This window comes from Lampris incognitus, chromosome 1, assembly GCF_029633865.1.
Source record: "Lampris incognitus isolate fLamInc1 chromosome 1, fLamInc1.hap2, whole genome shotgun sequence".
Classification (NCBI taxonomy): domain Eukaryota; kingdom Metazoa; phylum Chordata; class Actinopteri; order Lampriformes; family Lampridae; genus Lampris; species Lampris incognitus.
The window spans coordinates 96762990-96777102 of NC_079211.1; the positions used below are offsets into that span (position 1 = coordinate 96762990).

General features: G+C 43.5%; 1 protein-coding gene across 1 annotated transcript in view; it reads left to right on the forward strand.

The window, feature by feature from the left end:
* ipo11 (importin 11) overlaps positions 1-14113 on the forward strand; it is a 388461-nt gene that overhangs the window by 151161 nt on the left and 223187 nt on the right. Inside the window, exons 17-19 of the mRNA XM_056273222.1 lie at positions 10369-10402; positions 10637-10677; positions 10877-10993. Of these exons, the coding sequence (XP_056129197.1) occupies positions 10369-10402; positions 10637-10677; positions 10877-10993 (192 nt within the window). The remainder of the gene's footprint in view (positions 1-10368; positions 10403-10636; positions 10678-10876; positions 10994-14113) is intronic.

Sequence of the window (14113 nt, forward strand, 5' to 3'; positions counted from 1 at the left end):
GTTTTCCGTGGAAGGAAAACAATGGAATGCAGGGACATTGCCGTTTTGAGGCAGGTCGATGGACAACACATTCTCTATCCAACCACTCATTCAGGCGTTCCCATGTATTAGTACAGCCACGCACCGCACAATGTGTCCCTGAACCATTTTTTGATTTTCTAATGTCCATTTTTAATGTTTAACGTTGTTGAAGATATCGCAGATCTAGGCTTGCATGTTTACATCCGGCTACGGACGTTGTAGACCGGAAGAACAATGTAGCCACCCCGGCGCCCTAGGTAAGGGCAGGAAAACTCATCTATGGGTGTGTGAAGAATTCGATGCATTTTTCACGGTGTAATTCGAGACAACCTCTACTTTTAGAAATGCCCCCTTGAGTTAATTGGGTAGAGTTTAGCTTTATTCTCTTGAGTCTCATAATCTCTGTCGAATTTTGTAGTCAATTATCATCTGTGGGAAATCATTAAATGTATATATGTTTTTATCTCTGTCTGTCTAATTAAAATTTAGAATTAGATGCCTGTTGCTAGCGGCCTGCCATTGTGCCATTTCCCTCAATCATCATTTCTACTTACATTTCCTCCTTTTGACCAGACCACCTGCTTTTTTACTCCTCCATGTTTACCCACAAATTCCGCTAAAAACATATCTTAGTGACATGTTTGCTTCCATCAGTTTTCAGGGTTTTTGTCGCCTCAGTTGGAGGGAAGACTTTTAAATGCACCGTTAAGCCAGTTTTGACAGCATCATACTGCGACACTCCTTAGCCCACTTTGCTTCACTTTTGCTCACTTTCCATCAACTGCAGTCAGCCCTCCTCTAGCGACAGGCTCAACAGGAGTGAAATGTGTCCTCAAAGTTTCTGAGACATCCGGGAGGGGCGAGGAGAAGGGTGAGGTGGGGGGGGGGGGACTTCAGCCTTCTTTTTGGGTTTTTTTCCCCCCTCCCTTTTTCTCCCCAATTGTATCCGGTCAATTACCCCACTCTTCCGAACTGTCCTGGTAGCTGCTCCACCCCCTCTGCCAATCCGGGAAGGGCTGCAGACTACCACATGCCTCTTTCAATACATGTGGAGTCACCAGCTGCTTCTTTTCACCTGACAGTGAGGAGTTTTACCAGGAGGACGTAGCGTGTGGGAGGATCACGCTATTTCCCCCAGTTCCCCCTCTCCCCTGAACAGGTGCCACGAAGGACCAGAGGAGGTGCAACCAGGACACATACCCACCTCCGGCTTCCCATCCGCAGACACGGCCAATTGTGTCTGTAGGGATGCCTGACCAAGGCAGAGGTAACACGGAGATGCGATCCTGCGAGCCCTGTGTTGGTAGACAACGGAATAGACCGCTACGCTACCCAGATGCCCCCTTCTTTGTGGCTTTAATTCCCACTCTGACATGTTTTTAGTAATAGAATTGTTTACTGTACCAAGTGACACCAGTTTTGTACCACAAAGATAATATGGAAATTGCAGCTTTCAAGCTGACTACAGGAAGGGGATATGGATAAGTTGAAAAAAGTTAAAGCACCCTGAGACAGTAATAACCAAGTTGCAACCATTTTAAATTGTTTAAGGTCCTGATTAACATCCACTTTTAGGTATTTGTCAAGCAAGTGAGTGACGTGATGGATTATATATGCAAACAATTGCTCCCATAGTCCTGTGATGGACTGGCAGCCTGTCCAGGGTGTCTCCCCGCCTGCTGCCCAATGACTACTGGGATAGGCTCTAACATCCCCGTGACCCTGAGAGCAGGATAAGCAGTTTGGATAATGGATGGACGGATGGATGCTCCCATAGTTACACTAGCGTAGGGTGGCAGCCACTCAACAAGCCTGACTTGGCTTACATCTTGTTATGATTTGTGTCTCCTGTTCAAATTGTACCAAGATAAGAATTATGATTTATTCATACTTGACATTTTTTTTAAATGTTCATTCTATTACTTTATTGATCCCCATGGGGAAATTCTTCCTCTGCATTTAACCCATCCTAGCTGTGTAACTAGGAGCAGTGGGCAGCCGCCATGCAGCGCCCGGGGACCAACTCTAGTTCATCTTGCCACGCCTCGGTCAGGGGCACAGACAGGAGTACTAACCTTAATATGCATGTCTTTTTGATGCTGGGGGAAACCGGAGCACCCGGAGAAAACCCACACAGACACGGGGAGAATATGCAAACTCCACATAGAAAGGACCTGGGATTACCCCCTAAGGTTGGACAAGCCCAGGGTTCGAACCCAGGACCTTCTTGCTGTGAGGGGACAGTGCTAACCACTTCGCCACCGTGCCACCCAAAGATTATAAAGAAAGTATTTGTCAAATATCCATATCAGTTCAAATTATTCTTCACTTTGCAATGGGTAAATATGGTTCACCAGAATGCTGGCTTTCTCATACGTAAGTGTTTGAAAGTAGTCTGCAGTGCCATACTTTTTTCATTTCCTTGATACATGGGCATCAGCTGTGCATTTATTTCAGGTCTCTTACTGGTAAGCAAGATATAGGAATGTTTTTACTGGTGTGCACTCAGTGCATTGCTTTTTTATTGAAAGGACGAGGACAAATGCTGTTTTTGTTTGCTTTAATCAGTCACTATGCGAGTAATTGTTTATCTCATAAATTGTCGCTGCATTTGCACTTTACTTCAACAAATGTAGGTACTACCCAAAATCTAATGAAAGTGCTATTTGATGTAATTCTCCTAAATTTTGTTTTTAAATGAATTCCACAGATATCAAACCACTGAATGGGATTTTTATCTATGTCTCTACCATGCTCATTTATTTCAGTTGTGGGCAACTTGGGAATCAGTTGTTGCTCTTCTTTTTTGGGGCTCAATGTTCGTACTATAGGACCATTTATTTATCCTACCAGGAACAGTGGTAAATCCACATAAGGACCAGTGGTAAACCCGCATAAATCATGTGTAACCTAATAAATAATAGATAATGTGAAATTGCTAAGATTTCAATCATTGTTAATTTTGCTCGAATGCTCCATTTTCTGTCCTTATTTAAAATTAGGACCAGTGGTAAACCCGCATAAATCATGTGTAACCTAATAAATAATAGATAATGTGAAATTGCTAAGATTCCAATCATTGTTAAATTTTGCTCGAATGCTCCATTTTCTGTCCTTATTTAAAACTATTCTAGTGAATTCAAGTCAAACAGAACTGAATTTGTTCCCAGAAGGGGAATTGGTTGTGCAGCGGTAAGAACAATAATAAAAAAACACACAAGGCAATTAAATACTACATGTAGTAAGAAGTAAGTACTACTAAAATTAAAGCAATGTTTACCAAGCATGGTTAAAAGGTCAAGCTGATATTACCTTTTACTACTGGAGTTTAGCAGTTAAATGCCCGAGGGTATGAAGGAGTGTTTGTATTTGTTAGTTTTGGGTAGTGGGTATTTGAAGTGAAAACCAGAAGGCAAGGTCTGAAACTCTAGGTGCAGGGGGTTGGTGCTGTCAGACAGGATGGATTCTGCTTTCTTAACAACCGCTTGTTATATAAATCAGAAAGACTTTTCTGCTGAGTACCTGTGATACTACTACAGACCTTGGTCACCTTTGTTAATTCATGTTTCTGTCCCCCCGCCCCCCCCTTTTTTTCCCCCTCCCCAATTGTATCCCACCAATTACCCCACTCTTCTGAACCGTCCTGGTCGCTGCTCCACCCCCTCTGCCAATCCGGGGAGGGCTGCAGACTACCACATGCCTCCTCCGATACATGTGGCATTGCCAGCCGCTTCTTTTCACCTGACAGTGAGGAGTTTCACCAGGGGGGCGTAACGCGTGGGAGGATCAAGCTATCCCCCCCCTCCCCCTGAACAGGCACCCCGACTGACCAGAGGAGGCGCTAGTGCAGCGACCAGGACACATACCCACATCCGGCTTCCCACCCAGAGATATAGCCAATTGTGTCTGTAGGGATGCCTGACTAAGCCAGGGTCACACGGGGATTCGAACCGGTGATCTCTGTGTTGGTAGGCAATGGAATAGACCACCGCGCTACCTGGATGTCCCCGTTTCTGTTTAAGATTGAGAGTAGCATACCAACAAATGAAAATAAATATCGACTCAATAAAAGGACCTGTCAACACCGAACAAAAAAGGCCCTGCTGGCTATTTTTACACAGCATGTTAGTGTTACAATCAAAGATCAGTTTATTATCAATTATAGTGCCCAAGTTACTTGTATGACTCAACGATTTCAACCTACTGACCATGAATTTTAGTTTCGATAGGTTTGGACTGATGATGTCTTGAGTCAATACACATATCTTTGGTCTTTGTCACATTTTAATTTCAAAAAGGCTTCTTGACACCATTTACAAAAATAAACTATGACAGTACCATGGGACATTCCACCCTCCTTCAGCAGGCTCACTATAACTGTATCATCTTCAAATTTCACAATATTATGGTTTTCAATCTCACTGCGGCAGTCATTAGTGTTGAAAACTGATGAGAAGTCCACAAACAACAGCCTGGCATGGTTCTTACTACTAGGGATGGGATGATATAGCATGTTATCGCAAATTACAATTCAAAAACCCTCACAAAACATTGATTGTGGCGAATTTCCATTATCGGGGTAATCGTAAAAGGGGGTAATCGTGAATATCCTCATGAGTGACTTGAAAAAGCTGTCTCTCTCTCTCTCTCTCTCTCTCTCTGCACTGCATGCTGGGAGTTCTGAGAGTTGTCATTACCCGATCTCACTGATAGATGTGAGTCCCGCATGTGCAAGTGTAAATGGTTTACGGCACGTAAGGTTGGACTGACTCTGTTTCTACTTTCGGAGATTTTTTCCCCTCTTTTTTTTCCATCTGTCTCTTTTGCATGATCAGCTAAGTGTTTCTTCTATTTTTTGGTTGATTGGTGTCTGTCCTGCTGTTTTTTGCTGGTTGTTTTTTTTTTATTATAGAGCAATGGCGTCCTCTGAGATGCTACCTCCATCCATCCGTCATGGGATCTGGATAGCCCCATTGGAGCCCAGTGTGATGAGTGTAGCATGAATAGAGTCAAACTGGCTCGGACATCACCTGGGTTAACAAGATCTGCGTCAGGTGTTGGGGAACCAGGGCAATCAGATGAGAAATGGGCTACTGGAACAAGACATTCGTGGACACGGGCCAAGAACTTGGAACTGATGGAATGTTTCTATAACAGCAGACCCTGGAGAGGGGCTGTATGAAGCGAATGTGGGAACTGTGGACCAGTAGGAGACCTACCCCCATACTGACTCAGAAGCAGCTAGGGGCTCAGTGCTCGAGCATCAATAGAAGGGAACTGCTGTCACAACCTGAGATGGAGAGGCTCCAACAGGATGACTATACAATTTAGCACCCTGAATGGCCTCCCAGTAGGCAGGAGATACATGAGGACAGACTCCAACTAGCTGATACAATCCTACCAGCCATGACAGCTGAAGCTACTAAGGTTCAAATGAGAATTCTGGCCAGATTAAAGACAGTCAACCCCCAGGCACGGCTTCCACTACTCAGTGACATATCATCAGAAAGCCTGCTTACAGATGTGCACACAGCCTTACACAATATTTTGACTGCCGACCATAACAGAAACCAGTGAGCTTGTATATGCCACTGCAACTGTATTCCTGGAGATGCTTGGGTACAGGATTAAGAACACAGGTCACCAACAGTACCCTCCATGGAAAAGAAAACTGGAACCCAAGATCAAAGCAGCATGGAGAAATGTTAGCCAGTTAACAAGTGCAGAAAGGTGTGATAAAAGACAGGCCCTGGTTGAAGAAGTGCTGCAAGATGTCCATTGGTGAGGCCTTGGAAACTGCCAAACAAAGGCTCATAGCTCTGGCCACCAGGCTGAAGAGATAAACCAGAGAAGCAGAAGCCAAAAGAGTAAATGGCCTGTTCCTCAAAGAACCATCCAAAGTGTACTCCCAGCTGCAGAGTAACAAGGGAAAAACATTAGATCCCCTCACAGCAGAGACCAGGTGATACTGGAAGGATATATGGGAAAAGGAGGCATCACACAACACCAATGCCCAGTGGCTGGTGGACCTCAGAGCAGACCACAGCAATATGCCAGAACAAGAACCAGTTATCATCACAGTGGCCAACATCCAACGATGACTCTCAGGTATGAAGAGCTGTACTAAACCAGGCCCTGACATGATTGACGCCTACTGGCTGAAGAAGCTAACGGCACTCCATGAACGCCTGGTGACACAGATGAGCCAGCTGCTAACGTCAGGATCTCACCCTGACTGGCTAACACAGGGGAGAACAATACTGTCCATGAAGGATCCCCACAAGGGTACAACACCGTCAAACTACCGGCCATTAACCTGCCCCTCCACAACATAGAAGATCCTGTCAGGCATCATAGCAGCTAGGCTGACTGGGCACATGAGTCAATACATGAGTGAAACTCAGAAAGGAATTGAGAACAACTCAGCGGGTCAAAGCATCAGCTACTGGTTGATAGAGCAGTCATCCAAGACTCTTAAGGCCAGAAAGACCAACCCGAGCACAGCCTGGATTGACTACAAGAAAGCCTATGATTCAATGCCCCACACCTGGTTACTGGAGTGCTTGGTACTATACAAAGCAAACGGGACACTGATAGCCTTCATCAAGAACTCAGTGCGACAGTGGAAAACAACACTAGAGGCTTTCTCAATTCCATTCAATTCAATTCAGTTTATTGTCATTAAAACAATGTGCAGGCACATGTTAAAAATGAAACGAGGGCTGTGGCTTCACCAATCAGTGCAAGACAGACACAGACAAACACAGCAAACACAGTATAAGATATATGCACATGAAGACCAGAAGCTAAAAATAAGTTAAAACTCAAAGACAATCACATAGGTAATCATCAAATGTGGCATATACCAAGGTAATGTACTATCCCCGCTGCTGTTCTGCATAGGCCTGAACCTCCTCAGTCGGATCATCACAAAGAGTGGCTATGGATACAGGTTCAGAATTGGAGTTACCATTAGCCACCTCTCATACATGGATGACATCAAGCTGTATTCCAGCAATAAGCAAGACATTGGCTCACTGATCCACCTCACCAGGAGCTACAGAAACAACATCGGGATGTCATTCGGACTGGACAAGTGCGGTCGAATGGTGGAACAAAGAGGAAAGGTGATGAGCCCTGAAGGGGTTGAGTTACCAGATGGTAGGATAACAGAAATACAGGACAGTTACAAGTACCTGGGTATTCCACAGGCAAATGGAAACCACGAGGAGGCAGCAAGGAGGTCAGCTACAGCCAAATACCTCCACAGAGTGAGGCAGGTCCTAAGGAGCCAGCTCAGTGGGAAGAATAAGATCTAAGCCATCAACATATGTATATTCCCTACCAGTCATTAGATACCCAGATAAAATAATAAGCAGGCCAAAGGAGGAGGTAAAAACCACAGATATCAGGACATGGCAACTCCTCACAATGTACGGAGGGTTCTAGCCTAAGTCCGGCAGCCTGAGACTGTACGATAAATGAAAAGATGGGGCCCGAAGGTTAGTGAGTGTCAAAGCAACTATCGATGATGTAACAAGGAACATCCATGAGTACATCAGAAAGAGGGCCCCCCAGGACAAACTGCTGAGTGAGTACCTCAGGCAGCAGAAGACAAAGAGTGGGGAGGAAGAAGAAGAAAAGAAGGTATCATGGAAGACTATGCCCCTCCATGGGATGTACCATCGACAGATAGAAGTTGTAGCTGATAGAGAAATCCTACCAGTGGCTAGAAAAGGCTGGACTGAAGAACAGCACAGAGGCTCTCGTAGCAGCACAAGAACAGGTACTTGGCACTAGTTCAGTTGAGGCAGGGGTCTACCACAGCAGACAAGACCTAAGATGCATGCAGGCTGTGCAAAGACACCCCTGAGACAGTCCAGGACTTAATAGCAGGATGTAAAATGCTAGCTGGGAATACATACACTGAAAGGCATAGCCAAGTGGCTGGGATAGTGTACAGGAATATCTGCACTGAATACAGACGGGAAGTCCCCAAGTCCAAATGGGAGACACGCCAAAGGTGGTTGAGAATGGCAGAGCTAAGCTCCTGTGGGACTTCAAGTTCCAGACTGACAAGCAGGTACTGACTAACCAACCAAACATTGTGGTGGTCAACAAAGAACAGGAGACAGCAGTAGTGATCTGTGTAGCATACCGGAGTGCTGGCAACAACAGTAAGAAAAAGTATGAGAAGCTAGAGAAATGCCAAAGGCTGAAGGAAGAACTAGATCAGATGTGGAAGGTGAAATCCACAGTAGTCCCAGTGGTAACAGCAGCACTAGGGGCTGTGAACCCCAAACTGGGAGAGTGACTCCTCCAGCAGATTCCAGGAAAAACATTTGAGGTCTCTGTCCAGAAGAGTGCAGTCCTAGGAACAGCTATGATACTGCGCCGAACCCCCAAACTCCCAGGCCTTTCGTAGAGGACCCGAGCTTGAGGAAGACGCACAACACCCGGAAAAAGGGTGAGAAGGAGATCTTGACATTTTTTTTTGTTGCTTTCTCATGTCAAAAATACCATTGTTTAGGATTGTTCTCAATCCCAACATTTAGTCAATTTCACAATTCTTGAATGAACAGTTTATTTGCAATTCTAATTCTAAACCAATTTACTCTTATCTTACTAAATAAATAAGACTCTGTATTTTCAAAGGGAAAAAGGCTTCTATTTCACAGCTTAAATACAGACCACATTTATTCCTTTGACTGAGCGAAATGGTTTCTTTCACAGTTGGCATCTTGGTATTATAATAAGCCTTTTTCTTTTTTGCGTGTATGTGTTTTTTTTTTTTTAATCACACTTGGGTTTTTACTTTCTACATATATTGTGGTCAAATAATCATCAGAGTTTTTGCCAAATTGGCTATATTTTATTCAGTCAATAAACCAGTAGATTGTTTACCCTGATAACAGCAAATCACACTTTTAGTACTTGTAGTACCTATTGTGCGTATGCGATGGCAATCAACATATGCAAACTGATTCCCCTTCACTTCAGAATCTGGCATGGACTATGAGTGTCGGTCAGTGTTGAGTGACCTGGACTAGCCACACATATAATTGACTGACTTACTTGAAATGTGAAAGCGCTCTTGCTGGAACCAACGCAAACATTCGGAGTCTTCGCTGACTACATCAAAGCAGTGCCCGAATTCTTTCAAGTGAGCCATGATGCAGAGTTGAACAAAGCTGTTTGACTTTAAAGTGTCTGATAAAGGAAAGGGTACAGTTAATAAGCACAAATGGATACAACTGACAGAAATGAAGAGGATGGAGGAACGTCAGAGAAGCATGAGGAAAATGGGGAAGGAAGGAGGAAAAACAGCAGAAAGACAGGGTCAAGTACAAACCAAGGTGAATGCCACTTTAGGGACTGGTTTTTGTTTTCACTTGTTCTTTGCTAGCTTATCTTCATGAAGTCAACAAAAGACATCACACATAACCTAAACATCTTTTCATCTGGTTTCTCCTCGATAAAAGATACAATACAAATAGGCAAATCAAACTTATCCACAAAATGAAAAGTCCTATCCCTCCTCGACATGGAATGTGGCATTCCATGTCGAGGAGGGATAGGACTTTTCATTTATGCATGTTGCTGATCTTGTATGTCGTAGTCACATAGTTTACATGTCATATACATACTGTTTCTACTCTAACATGGACTACTTGGTCAGAAATTACCCATGCGCCCACAGTGCCACATCGGCGGACGTGTGTCTAATTTGCCTTGGCGTTTCCAATAGCGAGGCTATCGGCTGGCTGTAACGGATTTCCCCCACTCGCCCCTTTCTCCCCACTTAGTTCTCTTTCCTTGTCACCTAATTCATCTCATGAATCGGTCCCTGCTGATCATCCTCATGCTGCCACTGTGATACTGCAAGGTGCAGAGGAAATTAAGAGAGGAATCAAGAACACAGGAAAGGTTGTTTTAGGCTGGCTTTCTGACAAGTACACACGCACGCACGCACGCATGACCAAAGAAAAAAGTCTTTGATTGTTCACTTTAGGTTTTCATGGGTCAGATTTAGTTTAGTTTAGTTTTTTGTTGTTGTTTTTTTTTTTTTTTTTGGAAACTGGTGAATGTGACTAAAGTTGTTTGGATCTACGGCTACATTTGCAATTCAACACATGCAGATTTGATCTTTCCTGGTCTTTGTCTCTCTCCTTTTTTCATTTTTTTTTAAATTTCTTATACCACAACTATTTGTTTCTAGTTGTAGTCCTGTAACAACTGAACCCATTTTGTGTTTTGTCTGAGTTTGGTGTTACCAACAAACTGTGATAGATTTTGTTTGAAAGACTTTCACATTTCTTTGTTTCTGTGTTTTTCCTGTTTTCATAGGTGCGGATTGAGACGGCTACTACTCTGAAACTCAATATCCTTCCCATATGTAAACTATGCCTCAAATCAAGCTTCATCTTTGTAAAAGTAACTTCATCATGATTGCCTGTTGAATGTATGGCCTTGGTGCCACTGCATCCTACGACATAAAGCACCGGCAATCATTCTATGTCAGAGCAATAATGGTGTCAGGTATGCCTCTGATGTTGCTCACAAACCTCTCAGAGGGAACAAACTCACAGCAATCCCCTCCTTAATGTATCTTCACCCGTCGATGACTTTGAGTTCAGGACGGAACAGTTCCTCCCAGTGAGTACAACTCTTACTGCACGGGTTGGGAATGACAAAGGTGTAACAATAAAATCATGCATGAGAATTTAGCCTTGAGGAAAGGATTTCTCCTCAGGGATTTGATCGTTTATGCTTAATCCAAACATTACTAATTAATCACCCTCCCCACTGAGGCTCTCTCTCTCTCTCTGTTTTCCCCTCTCTCCTGTCTGTGCAGTACTTGGAGTCTATCTTCGGGCTGCTCTTCCAGCTGTTGCAGCAGGTGACAGAGTGTGACACCAAGATGCAGGTGCTCCATGTCATCTCCTGCGTCATTGAAAGGGTCAACATCCAGGTGAGAGGTCAGATTTTTTACGAAGGGCAAACGAGGCTATAAAGAGTGGTGTCTATAAAAAAAAAGACAGTTGGTCAGCAGTGGCTCAAGAGGTCGAACAGGTCGTGTGGTAATTGAAGGGTTGCCGGTTCGATCCTTGGCTCCTCCAAGCAAAAGTGTTCAGGTATCCCTGAGCAAGACACCTAACCCCTGTCTGCTCCCAATGAGCTGGTTGTTACCTTGCATGGTTGATGCCACCATCACTGTGTGTGTGTGTGTGTGTGTGTGTGTGTGTGTGTGTGTGTGTGTGTGTGTGTGTGTGTGTGTGTGTGTGTGTGTGTGTGTGTGTGTGTGTGTGTGTGTGTGAATATGTGAGGCAATAATTGTAAAAATTGTAAAAATGCTATATAGTGCATGTCTGTGAATGTTCTCATTCATCCAGGTCATGGTTATCCAAAGGAGTTGAATCAAGTGCAACTGGACTTGGTATATATCCATGAATATACCAAGTCCAGTTGCACTTGATTCAACTCCTTTGGATAGCTATATAGTGCAGTCGATTTACCATTTAGTCCAAAACCTCAGTCTTTTTTTAGTTTCTTGATGGAAAGTTGAAAATAATGTTACAGTTGTACCAAAGTGTGTTGGGTAGTTTTGATTAATTTTGCTGTGACTTGGTGACAGTATGGCACTGTATAGATAGAAAGCTAAATAACATTTGTTGACTCTGCAAGGACATACTAAGTTTTTATAAACAAAAGAAAGAAAAAAGAACATTACGGGAACAATACAAAACATCTCTCACCTAAAATAGCTTTGGACCGCCATAGTATTAAAAAACAATCAAACAACCAAAAAAAAAAAATCATCCCAGAAATAGACGTAGACTTTAGTTATTTTTTACTTTCTCACACAAAAGCATTTACTTTATGAATCAACTGGGAATCCAACTCCTTACTGGCTTTTTTTTTTAAATTACAAGCCCTCAGGTGACCTGTGCTGTGATATCTGCTTGCGTTTAAAATGATGATGAAGTTTCTACTTTGCCACTGCATTGCTTATGTGGTCCTATGGGTTTTTTTCCTCCCCTGTTTCCAAGAAATAATTCTTATTCACTTAACTGCCAACTCTTAAAACTGACCTTCCTCTAAACTCATGCAGTCTCTTTTCAGAACATTCCTTTTTTTGTGATCAAATATCTTCGTCTTAGAAATTGTACATTATTTAAAAATAAAATACACAAGTGGGGACAGAAACCTTGACAGACTGAGAATACAATAGAAAACCCCACCTCCCCACCCCACCCCCAGGACCTAATAACTAACAGAGCTCCATCTGCAGACCTTAATAGTCGAGGGGGGACATACCAAGTCAGTAAATCACAAATGTATGAAGGAGCAAGACCATTTAAATCCTAAAATGTGAGCAGTAAAATTTTAAAATCAATTCGAAATGTAACACGGAGCCAGGGTAGGGACGCAAGCACAGGAGTGATATGATCATGCCTCCTTGTCCCGGTAATGAGCCGAGTAGCGGCATTTTGAACCAACTGCAGATGGTGGAGGGAGCCCTTGCTGATACCAGAATAAAGTCCATTACAATAGTTAAGCCGATAATAGAGAAAAGCGTGTATAACTTTGTGCAGATTGGCAATTGATAAAAATGGCCTAATTTTGGAGATTAGCATGAGCTGGAAAAAGCATGACTGAACAACATGTTTGATTTGATTATCAAAACGGAGGTTAGCATCAAATATTACCCCAAGATTCTTTGGAACCTGCTTAAGACTACCTGACAGACCACCAAGATTAGTAGCAAACGGGCTGATGGAATTTTTGGGACTGAACAGAATGACCTCAGACTTCCATCCATCCATTATCCAAACCACCCATCCTGCTCTCAGGGTCATGGTGATGCTGGAGCCTATCCCAGCAGTCATTGGGCGGCAGGTGGGGAGGCACCCTGCACATGCCGCCAGGCCATCACAGGGCCTCAGACTTATCACCATTAAATTTAAGAACATTTTTGGACATCCAGGATTTAATGTCACTGAGGCAAGTTGGGAGATTTGCTAGGGCGCTAGGATCTGTGGGTTTTAGTGGCATGTATAACTGAGAGTCATCGGCATAAAAATGTTAGAGCACATCGTGATTTTGAACGGCTAGGCCAAGGGGCAGCATGTATATAGAAAAGAGAATGGGGCCAAGAACTGAGCTTTGAGGGACACCAAAACTCAGCTGATCCAATGAGGAGGTAGAGTTACCCGGAACAACAGAAAAAGTTCTTTTGGTGAGGTAAGAGCGCAATAAGTTAAAGAGCCGAGCCCTTGATGCCAACTCAAGTCTCTAAGCGATGTAAGAGCAGTAGCGGATCTAGAGATTTTTTCCTTGGGTGGCAAAGGGGTGGCAAGACTGTGTCCCAGAGGTAGCAGCTGCCAACCCTTGCCACCCCGTAGATCTGCGCCTGTCAGGGGGAGGGGGATTCTAAATCGGCGACTTCTGTTTGAGATGAGTTTGGTGCAGGTCTCATTGACCTTCACCATGCATGTACATAAAATATACTTTAAAAACATATTATCTGATTTATAAATGGGGTGGCAACAGAGGTGGCAAGACTGTGTCCCAGAGGTGGCAGCTGCCACCCCGTAGATCCGCACCTGTGTAAGAGGATGTTGTGATCAGGCAGCATTTAAGTCTAAAAGAACTAAAATCGAGCAGTCACCTCTGTCTGCATTCAGCAGTAGATCATTAGTGACCTAAACTAGAGCTGTGTCAGTACTATGAAGTGCTCTAAAACCAGACTGGAAATTATTAAAAACAGTATCAGTGTTCATAAAAGAAATCAACTCAGAAGAAATTGCTCTCTCCAGAAACCTTAGATAAAAAGGACAATTTTGAGATTGGCTTGTAGTTACTTAGGGACAGGGGGTCTACATTAGGTTTCTTCAGCAATGGATGAATGATGGCATGCTTAAACTGTCTGGAAAAGAACGAGAGGCCAAAGAATTAACAAGAATTTGCAGAATAATGGGGCTGATAGTAGAAGATACCTCCTTGAGCAGCTTAGTGGGAATTATGTCTAGGATGCAGGAGGAGGAGCTCATATTGGAGGCTGTAGTCTCCAACATTGAAATTGTAATTG